The sequence below is a fragment of the Hemicordylus capensis genome, chromosome 6 (assembly GCF_027244095.1).
Source record: "Hemicordylus capensis ecotype Gifberg chromosome 6, rHemCap1.1.pri, whole genome shotgun sequence".
In the NCBI taxonomy this organism is placed as follows: domain Eukaryota; kingdom Metazoa; phylum Chordata; class Lepidosauria; order Squamata; family Cordylidae; genus Hemicordylus; species Hemicordylus capensis.
This window is the reverse complement of record NC_069662.1, coordinates 129,979,928-130,007,380: the sequence shown is the minus strand read 5'-3', so window position 1 is coordinate 130,007,380 and position 27,453 is coordinate 129,979,928. Positions and strand designations below refer to the sequence as shown.

Below are 27,453 nucleotides of genomic sequence, written 5' to 3'. Positions count from 1 at the left end.
CCGTCCATATGCTATACTGGCCTAAGCCCAAGAAATTATTTAATATTATACAAGGAGTGTGGAGGAAGCACATAATGCATTTGGTATTTGTATTTTCCCCTTAAATAGTGGTGCAAGTCCATACACTATAATAAAAAGTGGGGAGGGGAGGAAAGAGATCATACAGAACTCTGATTTTTTTTTTTTAAGGAGCTATATTATTATTGGAACTTATAAGCACTGCTTCAGCCTTTGAGGTTTGCATTTCAGCCCTTCACAGATATCAAGGAAAATGAAATCCAACAACTCAGTTATTTAAGAAAAACCATTCCCAAAACATGCTGCACCAGTACATAAGTGCTTTAGGTTCTACTGTAGGAATGATAATTTTCTAGTATTATGTCCGGGAGCCAATTAATTTCTAATCAACAATTTATTATGGCAATTGGATGGTAGGTCAATGGGAAAACCAACTGTTGATTTTATTCAAGTTTCCCAAAACATTCACTAATTCCTCACCTGCAATCTTTCCCATGAGTTTGCTGATAACCCTGCTCTGCAATCTCTTATTCTAAAACTTCCTTTATTTATGCATTTATAAAGTCTGACCTAGAAACTACAGGTCTGTGGTCATCTGGCTTTGGTAAGCTGCCATCTTTTCAGAGGAGCTCAAAAACAGATTGATCTGGACACAGATAACCACATGATTAGCTCCACATGGCCAAAGAAGTTTAAGACTTGAGTTCTCCAACATATCACAAGGCAAGCCTCTTTAGAAACTGAAGAGAATATTGTAATATGCTCTTCAAAGGAGAAAGGATTTATAGTCTGGTCTCCAGAAAGGAAGAAGACTTATATCACCATGTCAGTATGGGTGTGTCTCAGTGACGTTTGTATTTGTAGTCAGATACAATCCAAAGTCACAACACATGGGAGAGGACCCTAGGGCATCCCGATGGAAGCATTTCTGTTGCAATCTGCCATCGTAAAACAAGATGGTGGCCACTCAACAAATAAGCACCATCCCTTTAGAACTCATGAATACGTCATTCCAATACAAATCTGACTTCAGTGTTGAAAGTAGTTGAAAGCAGGCCTCATCAGTTCTACTTTAAACTACTTTTAAAATATCCACCAGTTGTGCCCTAACATTTGGACAGGGCAGATCCAGGAGGAAATTACAGTGGGTGCAACAGGAATCCTGCCCCTCATATATAAAAATATTGGGGCTTGTATTTTCTCTCTCTTGCAAACGCATTATGCCAGGGGAGTCAAACTCAAATCTGGTGGTGGGCCAGTTTGGATTCCAACAAACCACTGGGGTGCAGCATATAATCTTATGCCACCTTCTGTCATCTTGCACCCACCTTGCACCACTTTCTGTCTTCTTCTTCCCGCAATTCTCTCATTCCCTTTCTCCTCCACCCTTTGTCTTATTTAAATTATCACTACCTTTTACACCAAAACACACTCAGGGAAAGACTGAATTAAAAAAAAACATTTTTAGAATAAATTCTGAACATACCTGCTGATACCAGATTTTGCATGGACAATCCTGCCACTCTCCCCACTTCCTCTCCCCCTTGCAGAGGTGTATTTAAAAGATCCAGGGCCTGGACCCACAGCCTTCCCACATGTTGATAATTAAACAATTTCATGTTCTCCTCCCCAGTAGTTTACATCACCACTAAGAATGAGTCTCCTTTTTCTCCTGCAATCAATACCCACAGTTTAGAACCAGTGTGGTGTTTAGAACCAGTGTGGAGAAGACTAGGATTGGGGGACAGGCATTAAGCCATGAAACCCACTTCAGGACCTTAGGTGAGATACTCTGCAAACCTGCCTCACAGGATTACTGTTATGCTAAAAGTGGGGAGGAAGATCATGTACACTACCCTGAACTCTTTGGAGGAAGAACAGGCTATGTGTTATAATAAAATACTAGCCGACTCCGCACGGAGCATCTGTGCGCTCTTTGGGGCCGGCTGTTCGCCCCTCCCTCTCCCTCCTTCCCCAGTCTCTCTTCTATCTCCGCTCCCTCCAGTCCTACGCTCTCTTGCCCTCCCCCCGTTCCGTTCCTCCCCACCACCACCTGCAGAGAGCCTCATTGGGTGGCAGGTGGCCAAAAAGGGCCCGGCCGCTGTTCCTCCTCCTGGGTGGCGAACAGGGAAGCCCCGCCACCCGTCTCCCTCCTGCCAACGGCCTCCAACGGCCTCCAAGGGCCTCCCTTCCGTACCTCAACACCCCCACCGGCACAGAGGCTTACCGGACGGGCCAAAGGGGGCCTCGCCACCACCACCATTCCTCCTCCCGGTCAGCGAACAGGGAAGGCCTGCCTCCCGCCCTGGCCTCCAATGGGCACCAGGGTTGCACCCCACCGCCTGAACAGGGATGCCCTGCCACCCGTTTCCCTCCCGCCCTAAGCTGCAACAGGTGCGGGGGCTTCACCTCCAACCCATTCCCCACCCACCCCCGCCGGCGCCACCCAGGCCAGGGCCAATCCGTCCTGCTGCCTCCTACCTCCTCCCAGCCCAGGCCGTGGCCGCGACGGTCACAACCGCGGCCGGGCTAGGCCTGCTGCCACCGCCTCCTCACAGCGGCCAGGCCAACCAGCACCCAGCCAATCAGGCGCCTCCTCTGGCCAACCGGAACTCAGCCAATCAGGTGCCTCCTTCACCAGCACGCATAGCCTTGCCACATCCCCACGCATGGCTGACTAAGAGAATTAATTATAAAGAAGATATGTATCTATAACATAGACATATTTATGTTGACTTTGATCCACATGCACTCCAATCCTCAACATGTAAACTCAGAAGCAAATTCAAATAGCTTTTTTTTTTACACCTATCATACCCTCAAGCAGCCCAGTTTAATCTGCTCTATGAACCACATTTTGTTTAAGCAAAATCATATGAAACTACACTGTGTCTATACACTACAAGGTATATACAGTGTGTAGTGTCTATAAACTACTGAAGGAAAATCCACCAATTTGATTTCAAACAGGACAGCAGAATGTCATATATGGAGTTACCTCTTCTTTCGGGGGCGGGGTGATTTAAAGAAAACCATGCGTTTCACGGGCAAGGGAGTATTTAAAATAAGTTTCTTGTGATCTGATTTGCAAAATCTTGTTTTGAAGCAAGTGTATAAAAATAGACTTTTGGTGGGGGAGGAGAAATGCTTAATGTTCATTGTAGCCATTTGTTAATTATTTCACAAATTTAGCTACTTTCAACAAGTTGGTGTATTTTAGTCCATTACTAGATTATTATTAAAAAGATTATTAAAAAGACAATATGTACATTACTTATTTATGAGCTACTCTTACAAGCACAAAGCAAAATAAAATAGTAATGATGATGATAGTTATAAAGGGAAACATGTTGAACAAGAACCATTTTATCATATTTTGCTATTTAAGCCATTTTGAGAACTTTGTTTCTAAAAAAGCAGCATATAAATATTTTTAATGGGAGGTAGGGTGGAGAGAAAGAGAAACCCACACATAGAGACCAGATTAGAGCTATAAGCTTCACCATACTCTGTCCTTCAGTGTTTTTTAAAAAAAATCTTAAAACACACCTTTTTAAGGAGGCTTTTAAATGCTCCTCTTTTTTTTTTTTTTTGGTTATATCTGGTAGGTTCTTTAGCTTTTTATAATTTTCAGCTCTTAGCTTTTAAAATAACCTTTAATTTGAACCTAATAATGATTGCGGTTTTTAATCTGACAACATTTTTGTTTAATTTAGTTAATTTTATTACTTTTATTGTATCTTACTGTGGGAGCCACCCCAAGAAGTGCTGCACTGGAGTGGCAGGGTATAAATATTTTACATACATACATACATACATACATACATACATGAATAAGCAAGCAGTTTAGTATCTTCAGGAACAAAAGGCAGGAACAGAAACAAAAACAGTTCCATTTTGTTAGAGCATTTTTTCTTCTCCAATTCTTTTTAAAGGTTTTAATACTTTTAAACTGACTAATTTCCTCACAAGAAGCTATATTGTTGGGATGTAGAAGGTTTTTCTTGCAAGTTTGTATTAGAACAGTTGTGGGTTATACTTTGAAAATGATTTTTTTTTAAAATGTAAAAATCTCTCTCTCTCTCACACACACACACGAAACACATGTACACAAATTGAGATAACTTCTCAAGTGTGTATACACACACGGCTCATAGGGGTGGGTGGGAAGAGAAAGACAGTGGCTTAAGCAAGGGAAACAAATCTCTCTCTCTCTCTCTCTCTCTCTCACACACACACACACACACACACACACACTCCAAACAGATACGGGATGTTTTGTTTTTTAAAAAAATGTTTTATTTTCCTGGGAGGAGACAAGCCCAACAGCCAGCAACTCCCATCATCCTCGTGGCAAATTGCAGGACATTCAGAGGCCGGTCAGAGCAGGGAAGGAGCACAAGACCCAGGAGAACAAATCAGGCTGTTGCTGCTCCTGCTCCTCCTCCTACTGGGAAAGAGCAGGACTAGGAGGACGAAGTGATCCTTTTTTTTTACTCTGCTGCTGTTGAGGAACTGCCAATCTGGATCCAAATTTACAGGGGGTGCAACTGCACCCTTGAACACTCCCCCCACCCCAGATCCACCACTCCATTTGGATACACCTAAAGTAATTCTTCAGATCCTAGTCATGCTTCTAAAGTATTAATAAAGCACAGTTCTCATTTCTTATCACCACCGCATTCTTTAAAAGCCACCATTCTGCATACATTTGGTCAGTAAGAAGCTGATAGAGAGGATAAATATCTGCTTTGAAAATGCACATTAACATTGTCTTGGGTGGTGGGAGAAAGACACAATGCATTTGTAAATAAATCACAGGAATATACACGTCACCACGTGTCAACTTTAAAAAGATCTATATCATAGCAAAAAACATGTGCTGAATAGGAAAGCCAAATTACTAACTGTATGTTTATTTTTTCAGATGGCCTGATAAACGTTTGCTACAATTCTCCATGGAGCATTATCCATACCAAATAATAAGTTAGGTGTCTACTACAATTATGCAGCAAACTTCAAAGAATCAATTTTTGTTTTATGTGGCAATAGGTCTTATGGAGCAAAGTTTGCTGCCAGTTCAGTTTCATAAAGCCATATTAGTGTTAGACAAATACTCTTACATCTTCTAAAAATCAATACTAAATCATTGTAAACCGCTTAGAGAGCTCCGGCTATAAAGCGGTATATAAATGTAAGTGCTATTGCTATTGCTATAAAAGCACATATGCCTTGGCTTCCTTGTGAGAGTAAAAATATATATGGACTTTTTCAGTTGTTTACAAAGCTCATAGGAGGTTTTACAGACAGGGCTTTCCCCCCAAATCCACTCCTGATTGGTTTGCCAGTCCACATATTCGCTGGATTTAACCCAACCTCTTTGTGGGCTATCAGGGACCAGGACAGACAGGACTTTGTTTTTCTCTGAAGGGAGGCTGTGAATTTTGGCTTAGCCCAAGTTATATCCGGGGTAAAAAAAAATTCCTCTATTTCCAGCAGCTTTTGGAAAAAACCTCTAGGGCTTCTGCTTTCTCCAAAGGTGTTGATGGAGGTGCTGTTAGCTATGTGAATGGTCTATCTAATCTCTTGAATTAAAATGCCTTGAATCTGCTGCGAAGTGGATTCACTCTTCAGATACCCCAAGGCACAGAGCCATGTGTGAAAAACCTCCAGGTAAAGTAATTTCCTTCAGGTAGGAATGTGCCCAAATGGGCTCAGGCAGCCACAGGTGGAGCGGGGAGTGTTTCCCTTAAGAAGCAGATCCTTATCTGTTCCATTACCACCTCACCACTTTTTCCAGGCACGGCACTTGCTCTACCAAAGGCCACACATGGCTGTCGTGCTGTTCCCTGCAGCCTGAGCACTGTGTCAGCACATGCATGGCCACAACACATGCCCAGCGGCCATGTGCATGCCAACGCCGTGCACAGGCTGCAGGGAATGGTACCATGGCCACACATGGCTGGGTAGAGTGAGTTCCGTGACCAGAAAAGCAGAGGGGCAGCAGCGGAGCAGGTAAGGACCTGCTTACCTGCTTCTTAAGGGAACCGCTCCCTGCCCCACCAAACTGGTTCAGCTGCAGACACCCAAGTCAATTTGGTGCTTCCCCAAAGAGGTGCCAAACCAGTTCGCGCACATCCCTACCTTCAGATAATGGAGACAGAAGCCAAATCAAAAAATTATACAGCCTGAACATTTAACATAATATTTATAACATTTAGATTGTGTTGTTGTTGCAGTTTAATTTTCTCCTTTTACAGGGAACTACAGGTTGCTTACCTGTAACTTTGGTTCTTCTAGTGGTCAACTGTACTTTTACACAAATGGGCTGTGCGCCTGAGCAGAGACGTCAGAACCTAACAAGCTCAATTCTCCTGCTTTGGGCGTGAACCCAGACCCCAGCCACTATATGCGCTTGCACCACTCTTCATCCCCTCAGTCACAGAGTCAAGCTTCAGTAGATGCCACGGGGAGGACGTGTAAAAGGACAGATGACCACTAGAAGAACAAAAGTTACAGCAACCTATAGTTCTTCGACATTGTCTCTGTCTTTTACACAAATGGGTGCATTACAAGCTAGCACCAAAGGAGAAGGGAAGAAACGGAAACAATATGGGAAGCAAACAGGTCCAGGGTCAGAACCTCCCATTTTACAAACAGGTCCCCGAGCATACTGAGGTCCAAGGTCCACTCTTGGGAGACTGTCGTCATCCAGCTCAGCGTGTCCACTTGGACATTCAGGGAACCCTGAATGTAGACCGCATGAGGCGACACTGCATGTGCAACGCACCAGTGCCAAAGGTCCAGTGATAGGAACAGAAGGCTCCTCGAAGACGTGCCGCCTTGTCAATTGACAAAGGCCTTCGCTGTCGTATTGTCCGTTTGGATCGTCACCGAGCAGCCCACAATCATGGGCAAAAACCCTTTGAGTGCATTGAATATGGACAACTCCAAATAGTTGATGTGCCGGGTCCTCTCCCTGGGGGACCAATGTCCGCTCAGGCAAAAACCATCCAATGCGCCCTCCAACCAAGCTCCTACACGTCAGTCGTAATCACCCAATGTGAGCAAGGGGCCTAGAAAGGAGCACTGATGGTCAGATGGTGACTCTTGGCCCACCATGCCACAGTTGCCTGCTCCCGAGGGGGCGTGTGCTCCAATTGGGCCGCATCCCAAAGGGGATCGAATACGTCCAAGAACCACCTTTGAATAATCTGCATTCGAAGGTGCGCCTGAGGGAGCACCTAAGTGGTGGCCGCCATGTGCCCCAACAAGCGCTGCACTGAGCACAGTCTGTGGACCCCCATCTAGAAAAACAGCGGCCAGCCTCCGAAGAGTACGTATGCATGAGGAAGACTTTCTCCAAGGCTGTATCAAAGATGAGCTCTTTGAACTGTATCCTGCGGTCAGTTCCAGTAGAGATTTTTTGAAAATGATCTGGAAACGCAGAGCCTGCAGGGTATCTATGACCGTTTCCAGGGCGTCCAAGAGCTCTCGTCTGGTACTCGCCAGGATGAGCCAATCATCCAAATACGGCAGGACTTCAAACCTCGTTCTTGCAGGAACGCCACCACCGGGACCAGGCATTTTGTAAAAACCCTCAGCGCCGTCCTGACACTGAACAGCAAGGCTTTGAATTGATAAGGGATCCCTCCTATCTGGAAACGCAGGAAGTGTTGATGTTGAGAGCGTATCGAAACGTGATAATACGCATTCTTCAAGTCCAGGGAGAACATCCACATGTACTTTTCAAGGATGGCCATTATAGTTGGTATTGACAGCATCTGGAAATGTTTGTACACCAGATGCCTGTTCAGGGCCCTGAGGTCCAATACAGGACGCGGAGCTCCATCCAGTTTTGGCACAACAATGTACTGGGAATAGAAACCGGGGCTCTCCGGATTGGCAACTTTCTCTATTGCATCTTTGGACAGGAGAGGAGAGACCTCCCGGTCCAACTACGGAGTACTTGGAGTAGTCATGACCCCAGACACGGGTGGCATCCCACAGAACTTGAGGGCATAGCCCAAACGTATGATCGTGAGGACCAACTCGTCCGTGGTCACCTTGTCCCAGTTCACAGAGAATGGGGCCAGGTGAGTCCAAAAGCGCCCCCGAGTCATTGCTTCTTTTGGAAAGTGTTTGGGCGCTGTTTCTGAAAGGCCAGCTTACTAGGCTGAAGGCCCAACTTGTATCTGGGCTGAAACTTGTTGCCCCAAAAGGAACGTTCTGACACGGATTGCTGTTGAGAAAGAGCCTTCATAGGTCAGTCCAGACAAACGGAGCCAGGCATGCCGCCTGAGAGCCATGGACATGGCCATCACTTTGGTCACACACTCTATCGAGTGTCTGGCCAAGTAGAACTCTTGTTTTGCCATCTGTATAGCCTCACAAGAGGAATGGCTTAGCCGGATCACGCTTGTCCTGTGGCAAGAAATCCAAAAATGGAGCCACTTTCTCCCACAAGAAGTGGTTATAATGGGCATTGTAGGCCTGATAATTGGCCACCCTTAAGTGTAGAGTCGAGGCTGAGTAAAGCCTCCTCCCGAAAGAGTCCAACTTTCTGCCCTCCTTGTCACCAGGTGCCGACTGGCTGTGACCCCTGGTCTTCTGCAGAGATACTTCTACGATGATAGAATCAGGAGTAGGATTATTCTTTAGAAAGGTCATATCATCCTGTAGTTGCACACTATAAAAGTTCTCCAGGCACCTATTGGACTGAGAAAGAGTGGCTGGTTTTTTCCAATGGCCTCGCATGATCCCCAACAATGCCAAATTAAGGGGCAAAGTGGCCAGTAACTAGGCCTCCGCATCAATAAGGCTAAACAAAGGGTACAATTCCCCTTTCTGATGCATACTGAGGCTCACGCCCAGGGCAAAAGCCATGCAGGCCACATACGCAGAGTACTGTTTATAATCCTCCAATGGAGAAACGGGTTTAGAGTCCGACTGTATGTCCAGCGGGGACAACCCAGGGGAAGCAACTTCCAATCCTGGGGAGCTAAGTTTGCTCTCATAGTCCAATTCAGGAAGCACCAAAGAATCTTGGGCCAAGGCCATTAAAACTGTATGGGAGTCCATCTTGCTTCCCACAATGTTCGGTATTGAGGCTGGAGCCTCTGTCGGTAGTACCTGAGCCTGCTGTGACGCCTGTTGCTGAACCCGAGTTGCAGAAGGCGAATCACGCCGCTCAGGCCGCTCTCGAGAGGAGCGTCATGGGGATTGGGAGTGAGGCCTCCCTTCTGAGTGTGAGGGGGGCTCACGCCAGTCTCAAACAGTTCGAAGTCTCCCATATGCGGGACCTTCTGGGTATCAAGAGACATATCAGGGCCTAGCATGTTCCAAATAGTCAGAGCAAAAGCCCTCCTGGTATCGCTCATAGGCTCCCGAGTCCTGGCATCAAGTGCCATAAGAGGAGGGCTCAACCTCATCCAAGGGGGAGCGGTAGTCCATCAAACAGTATCAATCTGTATGTCCAGGCTCACGATGGTCCGAGTCTCAATCCTGCCTATAATCGGAGAAGCAATCATCCGAGTCCCAACGTGAACTCCAATCCCTAGGAAGGAGATGCTCCTGTTGTCGAGGGGGCGAGCAACATCGAGGCAGCCATGAAGCATCGTCAGTGGGCTTGTCTGGCAAATACGCCTCCTCCTCAGAAGAAGCGTATCCAGGTTCATCCATTGCCACTGATAGTTCTCTACTCACTCAGGCACAATCAGGTGCCAAGGCGAAGGAGTCTCCTGCCTGCAGCGAGCCAGGCCAGAAGGAAACCGACGACTTCGGTACCAGTGGAGCTGAAGCCCTTGCAGAGTCCAACTTAGGCTCTTTGGCCAATGGGCCCTCCAACGAAGGAACCAGAAAAGTCTTCTTTTTCTTAGGGATAGGAGGGAGGTGACGACCCACCAGCAAATCATGAGGCAACTTCAAATTCTTCTTTTTCTTTGGCGTCAACATCGAAGGAGTTGGAGAAGAGTCTGGCACCTCGGGTGGAGGACGCTGAGGCAAGTTCTCAGAACACACTGAAGCGCTCAAAACCATCAAGGGATCGACAACGTACGGCGCCAAAACCAGTATCGAGACCAGAATTTCAACTTTCACAGAAACGGATTCCGAATGCTCTGACTGTACCCAAGCCATCTTAACTGACTGCTTCAACGATAAGGCTTCCGAAAAATGGAGAGCCAAGTCCCTCAGGGCTGCGCGCAGGTGAGAAGCCCTATTCTTGTGAGCCTGCTTTGTAAACCTCTGGCAAGGAAGACAAGTCTCAACAATGTGGGATTCCCCCAGGCACAAAAGACCCTTGATATGAGTATCGTGGGAAGGCATCTTAGATCCGCAACGAACACATTTCTTGAAGTTCGTCGTGCCCGGCATTAATGCCATAGGCCAGTCAGCCACCAAGCTCCGTCCCAGCCAGGATCGGAGCTTCAAAGAAAGGGAAAACCCGTTTTTTTTTTAAAAAATCAAGAATAAAAAATGCTACTACGCGAAAAATAGAAAAATACCATTCTGGAGATGCTGTTTCTGTGCTTACTCGATGCCTGGAACTGGAAGCTGTTAACGGTCTGGATGAATCAAAATAAGCTCAGACTGAATCCCACCAAGACTGAACTACTCTTACTCAGCCCTCGTACCGGCCAACAGCTGGATGTAAACCTTGTTTTAGATGGGGCGGTGCTACCCCCGAAGGAGCTTGTACGTGATTTGGGGGTTCTTTTGGACTCGTACCTCCTGCTTGAGCAGCAGGTGTAAGGCTGCAGCCAGAAGTGCCTTTGCCCAGCTCCATCTGATTCGTCAATTACGCCTTTACCGTGATCGGCAAGCATTAATGACAGTGACCCATGCCCTTGTTATCTCCCGCCTAGATTATTGTAACACCCTCTATCTAGGGTTACCTTTGAGGATGATCAGAAAGCTACAATGGGTCCAGAATGCAGTGGCTCGTTTGCTTATGGGTGCCAGAAAATATGACAGGGTAACACCTCTCCTGCAGTCATTGCACTGGTTGCCTATTCGCTACCAAGTTCAATTTAAGGTCCTGGTTTTGACCTTCAAAGCCTTGCGGGGTTTGGTACCTGTCTATCTACAGACCCGCCTCTCCCATCCAGTTACATCCCGTCCGGTCAGATCTGCTCAGATGGCCCTTTTGTCAGTCCCCGATTTCCAAGAGGTTCGGGGTGACAGGACCCGTGAAAGCGCCTTCTCGGTTGCTGCCCCACTTCTCTGGAATTCCCTTCCCCTGCAGATTCGTTTAGTTCCTTCCTTGTCGATTTTTAAATCTATATTGAAGACTTTTCTTTTTCGCCAGGCTTTTACCCTGTAGTTTACCTATATATTTTTTCTTGTTAGTTACTTTAGTTTTATTTAGAATATAATTTTAATGCTGTCTCATTTTGCATTTTTTTGTACACCGCCCAAAGTCTTCGGAGTGGGCAGTATATCAAATGTTTCTAATAAATAAATAAATAAATAAATATTAAAGAGAGAAACAAGAAAAATCAGGAAGAAAACAACAAGGGGATAGATATTAATCCTACTCATTGTCAAGCTGCAGATTCCACGATGTTGACTAAAGCACGGATGACGAAAGACTGAGGGGATGAGGAGTGGCGCAGCCACATTATTTATTATTATTATTATTATTATTATTAATTCAATTTCTATACCACCCTTCCCCAAAAATGGCTCAGGGCGGTTTACACAGAGAAATAACAAACATATAAAATGGAACCCTGTCCCCAAAGGGCTCACAATCTAAAAAGAAACATAAGATAGACACCAGCAAACATCACTGGAGGTACTGTGCTGGGGGTGGATAGGGCCAATTATTCTTCCCCTGCTAAATAAAGAGAATCACCATGTTAAGAGGTGCCTCTTTGCCAAGTTAGCAGGGGTCAGTGGCTGGGGGCGGGGTTCCCACCCCAAGTAGGAGAACTGAGCTTGTTAGGTTCCGACAAGGTCTCTGAGTAAACACATAGCCCATTTGTGTAAAAGACAGAGACCACCTCGAAGGAGCTTAGTATATTTTAGTGAAGGGCTGTAGCTCAATGATAGAGCACATACAGGTGAAACTCAGAAAATTAGAATATCGTGCAAAAGTCCATTAATTTCAGTAATGCAAATTAAAAGGTGAAACTGATATATGAGACAGACGCATTACATGCAAAGCGAGATAAGTCAAGCCTTAATTTGTTATAATTGTGATGATCATGGCGTACAGCTCATGAAAACCCCAAATCCACAATCTCAGAAAATTAGAATATTACATGGAACCAAGAAGACAAGGATTGAAGAATAGAACAATATTGGACCTCTGAAAACTATAAGCATACATATGTATTCAGTACTTGGTTTGGGCCCCTTTTGCAGCAATTACTGCCTCAATGCGGCGTGGCATGGATGCTATCAGCCTGTGGCACTGATGAGGTGTTATGGAAGACCAGGATGCTTCATTAGCGGCCTTCAGCAATTCTGCATTGTTTGGTCTCATGTCTCTCATCCTTCTCTTGGCAATGCCCCATAGATTCTCTATGGGGTCAGGTCAGGCGAGTTTGCTGGCCAATCAAGCACGGTACACTGTATACTTTTCAGAGGTCCGATATTGTTCTATTCTTCAATCCTTGTCTTCTTGGTTTCATGTAATATTCTAATTTTCTGAGATTGTGGATTTGGGGTTTTCATGAGCTGTACGCCATGATCATCACAATTATAACAAATTAAGGCTTGACTTATCTCGCTTTGCATGTAATGCGTCTGTCTCATAGATCAGTTTCACCTTTTAATTTGCATTACTGAAATTAATGGACTTTTGCACGATATTCTAATTTTCCGAGTTTCACCTGTACTCTGGATGAAGTAGGCTGTGGGTTCAAACCCTGCCACCTCTACTGGGCTGGGAAAGACCCCTGCCTAAAATCTGCCAATCAGTTTAGACATTGTTAAACTAGATGGATCAATGGTCCAACTCAGTATAATGCAACTTCCTATGTTCACAGATTTGTTTTTCAAATTTACATTCCTCCACACACCTGATAATCCTGATAAGCTAATACATGACACACAATTTAAAAAGATACACTAAATTCAAACCAAATATAATACAGAACACACAGCAACATAAAGTAAAAGTCCTGATAAGTACGCAATACAGTGAGAAAGATTTCCACCTGCAAACTTTTAAAACCAACAAACAGACCAATCAATTGCAATGTAATCGTTAGAAAGATTCTCTGGCAAAGTCTTGGGCTTGGAAACTTTTTAACACAACAGTTATTGAGAAACAAATCAAATAAGTCAGCCATTCTACGCTTCTACATTTCATTTTTTCCCCTCCAGGCTGGCCCCCCTGCTAAGACATTCAATAATAGAAAGCGGTACAAGGTTTCAGTGTCCCCCTGTTTCTACCCACTGTGATTTATTCTTGTGTATTTGAAATCCAATCACGTACCCCCCACACTACATATAGAAAATGACCTTGAAAATGTCAGCTTGCTCATTTTGACTGAAGTATAATCTCTTAGGTTATGGTAGGAGAGTTACAAGAAGTAGAGTTACTCTGGGAAATTATCATGACAAAAGGGGGGAAAAAACATCAATTCTATTAGTTTGGGAATAAAGACTTTCAAAAAGGTAGTTCTATGCAGTCATGTATTTTTCCCCCACTTTGGTAATTATACCCACAGAGAATTTGATATTACACAATAATGCCTAATGGCTTTTTGGTAAGTTCCTTCAAAATTCACACTGGATAATCATATATTTTAAATACTCAAGCATTAACTAGTTCAAACCCATTTAAGTCTTTGCAAATACAACACCAGAATATTAAAAAGGTATTAGATAAAGTATCTCCAGAGCAAACAATATGTAACCAAGGGATTTCTCATTGATTGCAGTGTTTTTAAATTAAATGTGAAATTATGCAACAATATGCTGGTCTAATTCTTTTATATTTTAGCTTTCCTGTTGGTTGGTTGGTTGTTTGTTTGTTAATTGCCAATTTCCATTAACCTGTGTTATAATTCAAAGGTGTACCAACTGAATTTGACCAAAAAAAACCCTCTAGAAATAAAAAATTTTTTAGATATTTCTGCATAGCTTGGTTTAGATATTTTACATAGCTGATTTTGCAGAAATTACAGAAAGCAGGTTAAACTAGTTTGTATTAGCTATGCACAAATAAGTTCTCAATCTAGAATAAGATTTTTTTAGTCAAAGAGCTCAGACATGACTATCCCAGATAGTGCATTCAGGAACCAGCCAGATCTGCTTAGCTTCATAAATGGAAGTACATCCAATCATTTATAAAATGTCTTTATAAAGCCTATACAACAGTATAAAAACATACGGACAAGGTTATCGGAGGAGACTCTGCTCTGTGTGCCAACAATGAGGGCGGTTCGGCTGTAATGCACGCAGGACAGGGCCTTCTCCACTATTGCCCCCAGATTTCAGTATGCTCTCCCTGTGGTCATCTGCTCCTCAGCCTCCATTACAGCTTTTAGAAAGCAAGTGAAATCATTGCTTTATACCCAGGCTTTTATGAGTGTTGTTTTCTTGTTGTTGCTGCTGCTCTGTGTTGTGTTTCATGGTTTTGTGTATATTTTTAAAACTTACTTAGATTTTTATATTTTATATTCCAATTTAATATTTGTATTGTTCCAGTAGTTTTGTATTGTTTTTAAACGTATTGTAAACCACTTTGAAATTATTTTAATGAAAGGCAGTAGTTTTACCTACTATTAAAATAGCTTTATTATTTACCTAACAATAAATAGGGTGAATACAATCTGGTACAATCTGTACCCGAAACTGCCCGTTTCAGGTGATTCTTTGCTGAAACGAATCACCCTCTTGCCCTCCTGAAATGTTTCGGAGCCAAAATGAATCACCCCCGTTACAGCTCCGAATAATTTATAGTTTCAGCCCTCCATTTTGTGGCCAATAAAGTGCTTCTTCTTCCTCCTCCATTTTGAGTTCTGATGTCTATTTGAATTTCCCGCCTTTTTGCCTCCCATTGACTTCAATGCAAAAAGGTCCGATCTGACGTCTATTTGAATTTTGAGTCCCAGGGCCAAAAGAGTGGGGTGGGGTGGTAGTCCCTAATGGATGGAGGCTACCACCCAAATTGCAGAGGGATTGGGCAAAGGGCTGATTTTTGGTGAATTGTTGAAGTTTACGTGTCTTTAAGTTTCCCTCCATAAGGTATAATGGAGGTGTATTGCTCCACATTGGGGGGAAGGGGTGGCCTAGAGCGGTGTGGGGTTGGTGGTAGTGGGGGGGCAAGGAAGCTACCAGGATTTTTTCAAAGGATTTGGGCAGAGAGCTGATTTTTGATGATTTGTTGAAGTTTACACATCTCTTTAAGGTTTTTCTCCATAGGGAATCATGGAGGTTTCAGCAGCCCCATAACTGCACTTGGGGGGTACTGGGGTGGCCCAGAGCGAGTGGTGGTGTAGTGCACATAGGGTGCCAACCCTATGTACAGGGTTCTATGTACAGGCACAGGGTTCTATTGTTTCTGAGGTGTTCTGAGTGTAGATTATTTGGTAGCAAATGAGATTTTCAATACAAACCATGAATCCACTCTTAACCTCAGGTGAGTTTGCCTCGGGTTCCCCATGATGTCCAGTGAAATGCAATACCAAACCATGGTTACAGGAGACATCTGGCTTGGGGAGATGGGAGGCATGCAAATCTGTAACCTGTTCCTCAGTACTGAATAATAGTTAGCATTTCAGAAGAGTCACATCTGCATTGATATCTAACATGTTTTAAAAACTGATGCTGACACTACTCCCCTCAACCTTTCTCTACAGAAGATAAATCTGTCCACATTAGCTTCAACCAATAGTTGAAGTCACAATGATTTGAGATTGATGGAGGAAAGTAATGGAAATAGTTATAGAATGTAGTTCTCATCTCCAGATCTTGTAAGGGAGTCCTTTCTTTCCCCTCTGTGTATGAAATGCTGAAATTTCTATTTCGGGGGCGGGGGGGGAGATACATTTTAATTTCAAGATAGCTATATTTCCCCAAGTCTATACAATAATCACTCAAGAATGTATTTGACTTCTTGGAGAGCATTGTTCAATTTTTGATGGTGGTATTTAAATCTAACATGGTAATAATACAGTGAATGATTAATGGTTAGAAGACTATCAAGAGATGAATAATGCAATAAGAGCTAAAGATATGAAAAATTCAGACTAAAGGATAAAATATTTACTTTTAACATACCTTCAAAAATATTGTTTTCAACTCAGCTGGATCAGCTCTCTTGGTTAGAGCCACCTACAAGTAAATATAATTATATTAATATGCATAGTCTATACAAAGGATGTCAAAATGTCATTTTCTTAAAAAAGAGAGCAATTCAAACAAAAGAATGAGTGATGAAAAATAAAATTTTCACCTCAAACAAATTAGGTAGTGGTTTATGTAAGAAATAAATAAATAAAAGCTCACTTAACATTTACACTCAATTATTCAATATTTTGCTGGAATTGTTCTCCTGACAATTCCTTTAATCTCAAATAAGTATGCATGAACTAAGTGGAAATTCCCAACATAGCTGCATGAACAATAGTAATATTTCCATTTGTGTGACCCACCCAGTCCCAAGGGCTTGGGACAAGCAATGTTACATTAAAAACAAACCAAAATAACTCTCAAGAACTTTGAATATAACAAGGTAAAAAGTATTCAATCTTAAAATTAACCAGACCTGCTCCATCCCAGTCATTACCAGTAGTCAACAAAAAGTCTTACATCATTTCTGGAAAATGCTTCAACTCCAGGAATTGTATAGCAGCTGTCAAAAATTTAATTACTTTCCATATTAATTGATTACATTTTTTTTCTATGCCGGTTTTCTATTTAAAAAAAAAAAAATCCAAAGCAACTCACAAGAACAAATGAAAAATGTATCGATACAAGCAGCAGACAGAAATATAACAATGACTACAATGAATAAAAGTCGTTCAACATCTTATGAACAAAAGGGAAAAAATCAATAAAATCTAATGCAAACCCTTGCTGCTCAGAGTTGGGGTAAATTCAATTATAAAGCTAAGAATACTCAGTTCAACTTAAATATCATGATGGAAATTAAGGGCAGAAGCTGGCTTTGCTAATGAACATACAAAGCTGCCTTGTATCAGTTGTGTTGGGTCACAACTGCTCCAAGGCAAACAGCAAACTGCACCTGACCTGGTTCTGAGCTCAGTTCTGGAATCTGGGGAACAGAGCACAAGATTAAAGCAGCAGCTGCACTTGCAGGTCTTCTGGCCCATAACCTTTAAAGATAGAAGAGCAAGACAGCCATGGGTACAGCTTTCATAGCTATTGCATATACACCCACATTTTTCAGCCAAAGAAACAGCACCACTGGCATCCTGGTCTGCTACAAAGCCAGGGATCTATAAATCCACTTGCCAGCTCTCCAGTGGCGAGTATCCCCAGCCTGCTGGCAAGCAGGACACCCAGAACCACACAGTTCTCCTCCCAAAGGTCTCATTTCCAACTGCCACTTTAGAGAAGGTAAGAAACAGCTGGAAACTTTTCTGAGCAGTAGGAGAGAGATCCCACTGTTTTTTTCACTACCTCCATATCCTAGCGCAAGTGACAGAAGACACACTTCCCTACTAAGACCTTTGTCTGTGTGCCAGAAAAGGATCCGAGTGAAGAGAAGGGATTGGTGGTGACCACAAATAATGGCTGGCTACTGAGCTAAGCCTACGTTTCCGAATGCCTCCACAAAGCTTTGCTTTCTCAGTTGGATAAACAGCATTCCCTCACATGAGCTGGAAGGGGAGGGGGAAGCTTTCAAGAAATCCAAGGCTGTTGTCCGATGCACACTTACTTGGAAGTAAACACCACCAAATGGCAGAAGCCCCATTGCACTTGCTTCTGAACAAACATGCATAGGGTTTGGTAGCATGTTGCCTTTCCCCGCTTCTCAATTCACAAGGGAGCATATCCATACCATGCAACTTAACGACATCCATGTGTCAGTACATTTCATCAGATGCAGATAAAACAGCACAAGAAAGCAGATTTATCCAATTTTTCCACTATCATGTAGTCAGGCGCGGAGCCTGACCATCAGCAGCTCTAAAGGCAGGGAAGAGTCACTCCTGGCTGCACCGCGAATGCAACGGCCATTTAACTCCCGAACAGGGGTTGCGTGGCCCCCGCCTGGGAGTTAAACCAGCACCCCTGCATCTGGCATCAGATGCAGCGGGTGTGTCAGGGCCGCAAGGCGGGGCCTCTGATTGGGCGCAGACTGGGTTCTTTGAACCCGTGCACATCTGTGGCTGGTACAGTATAAAGGCTACTAGCTGAAGAAAAAGAGTGGCTCAGATGTGCTAAGAGGGTGATATAATTAATTTTATTTATTATTTATTATTATTTATTTAATATACTGTCTGACTCCAAAGGCTCTAGGCAGATGTTTTAGTGGCACCCAGTTGCTGCCTTTCCTCTTCAACCTGCAGACAAAATAGCAAATCTGTTTTCCTGCCTGTCGCCAGACAAGCAATGAGCCATTTTCATCAGGAACATGAATGAAGGGGATAAGACATGACTTGGAGGGGAGGATTACAGGTGAAACTCGGAAAATTAGAATATCGTGCAAAAGTCCATTAATTTCAGTAATGCAAATTAAAAGGTGAAACTGATATATGAGACAGACGCATTACATGCAAAGCGAGATAAGTCAAGCCTTAATTTGTTATAATTGTGATGATCATGGCGTACAGCTCATGAAAACCCCAAATCCACAATCTCAGAAAATTAGAATATTACATGGAACCAAGAAGACAAGGATTGAAGAATAGAACAATATCGGACCTCTGAAAAGTATACAGTGTACTGTGCTTGATTGGCCAGCAAACTCGCCTGACCTGACCCCATAGAGAATCTATGGGGCATTGCCAAGAGAAGGATGAGAGACATGAGACCAAACAATGCAGAAGAGCTGAAGGCCGCTAATGAAGCATCCTGGTCTTCCATAACACCTCATCAGTGCCACAGGCTGATAGCATCCATGCCACGCCGCATTGAGGCAGTAATTGCTGCAAAAGGGGCCCAAACCAAGTACTGAATACATATGCATGCTTATAGTTTTCAGAGGTCCAATATTGTTCTATTCTTCAATCCTTGTCTTCTTGGTTCCATGTAATATTCTAATTTTCTGAGATTGTGGATTTGGGGTTTTCATGAGCTGTACGCCATGATCATCACAATTATAACAAATTAAGGCTTGACTTATCTCGCTTTGCATGTAATGTGTCTGTCTCATATATCAGTTTCACCTTTTAATTTGCATTACTGAAATTAATGGACTTTTGCACGATATTCTAATTTTCTGAGTTTCACCTGTAGAACTCCCGCCTCCCTTGCCACTGCCATGATCCAGATATCTCTCTCCAAAGCCATTTGGGAAAAGAACGGATGAGAAGGCAATACTATTTAGAAATGAAAGGGTCCTTTCCCAGAGCAGATGGACAGACACAGGAAATGACTAAAGTGACCTATACAGGCCATACTGACAGTGCTATGCAATTCAACCTCCAGAAACATTTCTACCAAAACAAATAAACAAAACAAAACAAAAAAAACCTATTCGACAGCTGTAATATACCTGCTCAATACCCAGAGAGATAAATATTCATTCATTCATTCGATTTATATACTGCCCTTCCAAAAATGGCTCAGGGTGGTTTACATCAAAACAAACACAATTAAAATCAATTAACAATTAAAATCAAAACCACATTAAACAATTAGAATCATTAACATTAAAATAATGTAAAACCATCATTAAACTTTTAAAACAATACATCTAATTAAAAGCCTGAGTGAATAAAGGTGTGTTCAGCACCTTTTTAAAAGTTGCCAGAGATGGGGAGACTCTTATTTCAACAGGGAGCGCATTCGGAGCAGATACTCCATTGCTTTTTTTGTTTAAAGTCAGATTTTCTGAGTACTGAAAAACAACAGTGGGGAAAACATGGGAAAAGAATTCTTTGCTCACGATGTCACACAGATGCCCTGTAAAAATGCACAAATGAGAACTGGCAATCCCAGAATGAACACTAATTCAGATGCACCCCAATTAAGAGCATGGTATGTCAGTGCTCTCTGCGAGGCGGGGGGGGGGGGGGAGAGGAATCTACAGCCATAAGTAAGGATACAGTTGATGAAGAAGCAACTACAGAATCATGGGCAGTGTTTATAGTACTGAGAGTGCACATGTAGAAGGATTCCAAGACAAAACCACCTTTTTTCTATGATAGCGATCTCTGAATCCGTCTTTTGCATAGAACCATCACATACCCAAGGCAAAACCTCACTTCTCCAAGTATTTAAAATCTATTTCTTCAACTATTTCAGGAGCACTCGTGTGCATTCCAGGTCCACTGTCCATATAGTTGCGGGAGGGGTGAAGCAGCCAAACATTAAAGTAGTATTTAAATCATGGGGTGGTTTGGATGTCCCATCTCCCACGTGATAATACAGGGGGCAGGAGAGCCCACCTGAGTGCAGGTTGCGTACACTCTCATCTCTCTCACAGAATCAGTGGGGTCAGCAACTGGTGTGGTCCAAATCGGCCCCCGCAAAAAGGCACAATGTGTTACATTCAGGAATTCCCTTCCTCCACTGCATGCCCACTGCATGCCATTTACAAAAAGGAGCTAAAAACTAACTTTTTGGCTTCCACAGTGTAAAACCAGGGACGACATTACGGAATCAAACTCTAAACTATTTAAGAGTTTGATTCAGAAAGAGTCACCAGTCTCTTGTAGATTTCAGAGTAGGTTGTTACCAGATTCAAAGAGCAAAGCAAACACTAAACCTCTACCACAAACCCATGGATGCCACGATGACAAAACAAGATAAAAATCCATATCTGAAGTTACTCTCAAATGTTAAAACTTTTTTGCCTCCAAAGTGGATTTACTTTAAAACACACGATAACTCTGAATGATCCGAGGAGATGACCACAGCCTTGTTCCCATGAACAGGTACTCTACTAGGCCCTCTACATTCTTTACTTCCCATCACTGGCTGACATCCTATCAAAGCATCCATGCCTCAAGCAGCTGCAGGGATGCTGGGAGAGCCTGCTCCGTAGCATTCTGAATTATGAGGGCAATTGCAGAAACTGCCAAGTCTTAAGGCAAGGGCATGCTTCCACTTCTGCAGGGCACTTCTGGAGTGCGGAAGAATGCTCTGAAATCTTGCACAATTGCACTCATTATTCAGAACCATCTCCCACCATGTAAACTGCTTTAAAGGTTTTTCGTTGAGAAGCAGTACATAAATATTTGTAGTACAATAGTAGTAGTTGAGTGCAACGTAGCAGCACACAGGCTCTCACTGCAGCCTGCAAGCTGCTTGAAGTATGGACACTTAGTTAGTCAGGATGCTATCCACTGGTCACCATATCTAAAGAAGGATATTGTAGAACTGGAAAAGGTGCAGAAGAGGCCAACCAAAATGATCCTGGAGTACCTTCCTTATGAGGCTAGGCTACAGCATTTGGGGCTCTTTACCTTGGAAAAGAGGTGATTAAGGGGAGACATGATTAAGGTGTATACAGTTATGTATGGAGTAGAGAGGGTGAACAGAGAGAAATTTTTCAGCCTCTCTCACAACACTAGAACCAGGAGTCACCCAATGAAACTGAAGGTTGGGAAATTTAGGACCAACAAGAGAGAGTACTTTCTCACACAGCATATAATCTATGGAATTCTTTGCCATAGGATGCGGTGATGACCACCAGCTTGGGTGGCTTTAAAAGGGGCTTAGACAAATTCATGATGGACAGGTTTATCAATGGCTACTAGTCTGATGGCTCTGGGCCATCTCCAGCCTCAGAGGCACGATGCCTCTAAATACCAGTTGCAGGGCAGCAGCAACAGGAGACAGGGCATATACATAGAGGCATCTGGTGGACCACTGTGTGAAACAGGATGCTGGACTAGATGGGCCTTGTGCCTGATCCAGCAGGGCTGTTGTTAGGTTATGTTTTTAGCATTAAAAATTGTAACATCTGAGCAGGGATACAGCCGCTCCCAACCTAGTAACAAATGGGCAGGGTACATCCAAGAATACAGACATGCCTGCATTTGACATGCAGTCAGTGCACTATCTCCTGCTGGAAAACAAAATGAATAAATAAAAATCGAAACGTCTTTTAGAAAAGCACCCCAAATCAAAGCACGTCCTCTCACTTTAGCCACATGGCTCTCATTAGAACTGCACACTGCACAGCAGGAGGCATCAATGCACTACAAAGTGCACACTCTTGGTCTACTTACTGGATGCTAGTAGTTTGAGGGTTAATGATGTTTGGTAGTTTTTCCTTCTAAAACTCACCAAAATGGCATGAACAATTGTGGGGTAGATAACCTGAAAATGTGTGTTATCCGAGAGGACATGCTGTCCTAAGTGTCATAATCTTGTGCTAAGACAGTTATTTGCTTGAGAGCCCATTCACAAGGCTCAGTACTCTCTGTGGCAGCCTGGACCTAAATTCAGAGAAATCTGCAACAACTATAAGAAAATTCCATCTCCCCACCTCCACTCACACACACACAAAAAGCTTGACTCCTCATGCCTAATCCAAGTACTATATTAGAATAGTGGAGTCCTAAAACATTGGAGTCAAGCCTTCTGATAAACATTAAATTCAGTACTAAACACTACTTCTTAGCACTTTCCTAAAAACATAGTTGTGAAAGTTGCTAGAACAGACAGCTACAGTAGAAGTTGTCAATAGTGTGACCATAATTCAGTGCACATTAAGCATAAGTTACACCAATTTCAGGGGAAGTCAAAAGACTGCTGAGCTAGATCTAGAATTTATTTGATTCATCAGTCAATCCTAGCACTTGCAACTCAGAGCCAAACCACAAGCTACATCATTGGCCCAGATGCTTTAGGGAGAACAACTGGTCTTGGGTAGCGACATGAACTGTCCCCCTTTTTAAGCTGGGTCTGTCTTGGTTTGCATTTGCATGGGAGACTACATGTGAGCGCTGTAAGATATTCCCCTTATGGAATGAAATCATAGTTCAGTGGAAGAGCATCTAGGCCCCAGGTTCACTCCCTGGCAATCTCCAGTTAGGGCTGGGAGATACTCCTCTCTGAAAGCTGTTGCTAGTCAGTGTAGACAATACTGAGCTAGATGGACCAATGGTCTGACTCAGTACAAGGTAGTCTTATGTCTTATGCCCTGGTGTTCTGCTTGGTAAATAGAAGTTGGTGGGGAGAGGGGGAAACCAAGATTGGGGACATGGGGCTTTAGCTGTTGGTCCATGCCATGGTCTTGACCTAGAGCCCCACCCCATCCCCAAGAGTTTTGACTCAACAAAACAAAAAAGCACACTGAGGCAACGAATTAACACACAAGTAATGTAATGACAATTTATACGAACTGTAGCATTCCCACAAGGTCACAAGTCATTAAATTATGCTTAGCAATACAGGTATCCTGTTCTGGCAAAGGTGTGAGCCCATGTGGAACAATGACCACAGGAGTTAGGAACATATGAAGCTGCCATATACTGAGTCAGACCATTGGACAATCTAACTCAGTATTGTCCACACTGACTAGCAGCAGCCCTGCAAGGTTTCAGGCAGGAGTCATTCCCAGCCCTACCTGAAGATGCCAGCAACTGAACCTGGGACCTTCTGCATGCAAAGAAGATTCTCGGCCACTGAGCTACAGTTCCATCCTTTGGCCATTGTGGGTGGGGATGATGTGGGTTGTAGTCCAAAAAGATCTTGGAATCCAAGAGTGGGAACCCATATTCTATAGCATAGGAATGGTTTTTCTAGTATATCCCAGATATAGTGTATCAGGGATGGGTCACGGTTCAGTGACAGAGCACATTCTTTGCATGCAGAAAGTCCCAGGTTCAATCCCTAACATACCCAGTTAAAAAATCTTGGATAATAGGGCTGATAAGCTCCTGCCAGGGAGAACAGATAGGCCCAACAATTCGACTCTGTATAAGGCAGCATCATAACTGTTCTTTAAACTGTTTTTTTAAACAGCAGGTTTTTTTATATCTATCGTCTTCCTTCGTATATTAGTTAACATACGAGTCATGTTCCTAAACTTATGCTGCAATAACCATGTAGCCTCAGCTGTCATACTTCTCACTCATTCCTTCTGAAAAAGCTTTTCCCCCACTATAAGACAACTGGGGAGTGTATTCTCTCTCTCTCTCTCTCTCTCTCTCTCTCTCTCTCACACACACACACACACACACACACACACACACACCAGGTGCTCAAAGCTCATCTTTGTACACCCTAGTTCCCTATATTCTATTTAGCTGCAAATGCACCTGGTAGCCAGCATCCTCTTCTGGATGGATAGCACTTGTACTTTTATAGCACTGTCAGAGTCCAAGTTAAGCATCTTGATTGTGGTATAGAGTGATGAACTGATGCAGCCAGAATTGCGTGTCACAAAGTGCAATCAGCAGGTTTACAAGCAGAATCCAGACAAGTGTGCCATATTCCAACTTGTCTGATCAGACAAAAATAGGACAGAGCGAAGATAAAAGGGGCTGAAAATCTGGAGTCCAGAATGGTAAAATCCACCCTATAAAAAGGATCATCTGTGGCTAACTAGATATTTTCCTTAGTATAGTACTATAATCAAATTCTAGTCCCTCAGATACAATGAAATGCTCAGAATCCGATACCTTAAAAGCAAGGACAGCTGATAAAAATGGCTGAAATGACTGGAAAGAACAGAAAGGAGAGGTAACAGCAGGATTGAATAGTGAAGGGACTATAGATCGTCAATCCTAGTCGTACACATGGAAGTCAAGGGTAGCTCCAGAAGGAGGGCAAGTGCCCCCTCATGCTTCTGTTTTTGAAACTCTTCAAAACTGTGTTTCTCAACAAGTGAACCAAGGTAGTTTTCTTCTTCTTTTGGTATTGCCACAGATGGGAGGAGAAATTAGACTTGCATTACCTTGTTTCACCCCTGTATTTGCCAGCTCTGGAATATGAACACCAGCTTGTCCTGGACCACAGCCTACCCTCGGGCTCTTTGTATCTTTGTCTTCCAATACTGAAACCTGACACCCACCCTGTTTCACAATGCTGTTTGCCTCAAACCCCACCAGGAGCTAACAGACTGCCATATACCTATTCCTCCACTGGCACTTTTATTTATACAGCATCAATGGGCATAATGCTTTACAGCAGTGTTTCTCAACCTTTTTCATCCAGAGCCACCTTTCATCCATTCATTCATGTATACATACAAGTTTCTCCCAACACACATACACAACACACATACCATTCTTTTTATTCCAGCAGAGCTATCTATTTCAGCCTCCTTCTTCCTCTTTAGTCTCATATAATTTGTATTCTGACTCATAGCCATTGCTCATGTCGCTACTGGAGCCAGTTTGCCCCATAATGCGCCAGGAAGGATGTATCACTCACGGCGCATAAGGGAACAAGCCAGTGGCCAAACGTGGGCAGCTTAAACTCACTCCCTTATGCACTGGGAATGGCGTATTTTTCCTGGTGAATTACAGGACCACTTTTACAAATGGAGAGTTTAAACTCTCTGCTTTTGGAGCTGACTCCACAAGTCAACTGCAGCACACTGGCCAGTGTATCTTGGCTCACTCGTTGAGAAACACTCTTTTGAAGGGTTTCAAAAACACAAGCATGTGTGTGTATATGTATATGTATATGCATATATATGTATATGTGTGTGTGTGTGTGTGTGTGTGTGTGTGTGTACACACACACACCAGGTCCCTGCCTCCAAGGAGTTTACATTCTACATTCTGTCCAGAGAGGGCAATAGGTGAAAAGAAAGTCCATCATGAAGATTTATTTATCAATACTAAATATGTGCTAAACCAATTTCTTCTGGAGAAATGAGCATGATGGGGCTCGCTACTTATATTATATAGGTCATTAAGACATCCAATAAAGATTTAACACACTCAGCACACGTTTAAACATCCTAGGAAAACAGCACTATAAGTTGCACGGAGGAGCTTCGTCAAAACTGGAAGCGTCCAGATCCATCGATCTTTTCAAGTTATGCCTTCATCCTCCCACACACCTTCCAGAATGATGACTGCAGGATAACAACATGGGCATCCATCATCTTTCTACATCTGTTATTTCTGGTACTTGAAGAAAATGGAAGTTTAACCTTCAAATACTGAACTGATGAAACACATTAGGGAGAGTCCACCGCCCACTCTGCTACTCTCGCTGGGAAGCATACCAACAAGCAATGAAAGACAGACAACCTGCTTCTCGCTCACTAGGCTCCCAGAAACATATGCTGGTATTTCCAATATTGCAGGGGAGAGCAGTACTTCTACCCACCAGCGCTGAAGGCAGTTTCATTTCCCCAAGATATCAGAAAGAATGGTGAACATCTTGCATAGAACAGCACTATACTCGCTTCTGTCCATTATACTCAAATGCATTTAAAACTTGTCCTGGAGATTTTAGCTTCATACAGATGGTGTTGCTGTGTTCATAAAAACAGGCTGTGTTTATCTCACCTACAAGCTCAGCGAGATGCAGTCCACAAGCACTTGGGGAATGGCAAACTATTCAGTACCTCCAGTGCTAGCATGCACACCAGGTCAGAAGGACATGGACTGCCACTCTTTAGGTAATGGCACCCAAGACGCTCTTCCTCCAATAGTTCCCCAGCCTATATAAAATTGTAGGCTTTTAAACTTTAAAGTTCAAAACCTCCTGCAACTTTAAAGGCAGTACAAGTAGTACACCATCTACTAAAAGATCTTTCTGTTACGTACCTCCAATCAAAGCCTAAAATTTCTGCCTGAATTTCTTCTATGCTACGTAGTATTCTAGTTAAAGTGTACTACAGTGCCCTGCTTAGAGGAAGGGCCATAGCTCAATGGCAGAGACCCATTTTGCATGCAGAAGGTCCCAGGTTCAATCCTTGGCATCTTCAAGCAGGGCTAGGAAAGACCGCAGTCTGAAACTCTAAAGAGTCATAGACACAGCATAGGCAAAACTGAGCTAGATGAACCAATGGTCTAACTCTGGATAAGGCAACTTCACGTGTTCATAGATTATTATTATTTTTGTATTTATACCCCACCTAATATCTGATGCCCCCCAGAGAGGATTAAGCATAAATACAAATAGAAAAAGAAATACAAAATTAAAAACAAATTCAACACTGAGCTGCCTGTGTATCTAATATCGAACATATATTGGATGAAGATTCTGCATCTCTCGGTATTTTGCACTGGTAGCTTCTCTCTGCATTCAGCTCTTGCAAGATTTGCAAAAGTACACAACATGTTTCACTGTGTTTACTTATCAATATCTAGAAATGACTAAAAAGAAAGTCTGAAAGCAAATTAATGCAGAGAAAAGGTAAGAGAT

The 27,453-nt window shown here is 43.1% G+C and overlaps 1 protein-coding gene across 2 annotated transcripts in view; it reads right to left on the bottom strand.

Moving 5' to 3' along the window:
- SLC25A13 (solute carrier family 25 member 13) overlaps positions 1–27,453 on the bottom strand; it is a 187,097-nt gene that overhangs the window by 121,606 nt on the left and 38,038 nt on the right. For both annotated transcript variants that reach the window (XM_053262710.1, XM_053262709.1), the window contains one exon: positions 16,258–16,311. In XM_053262710.1, coding sequence (XP_053118685.1) covers positions 16,258–16,311 — 54 coding nt within the window. The remainder of the gene's footprint in view (positions 1–16,257; positions 16,312–27,453) is intronic.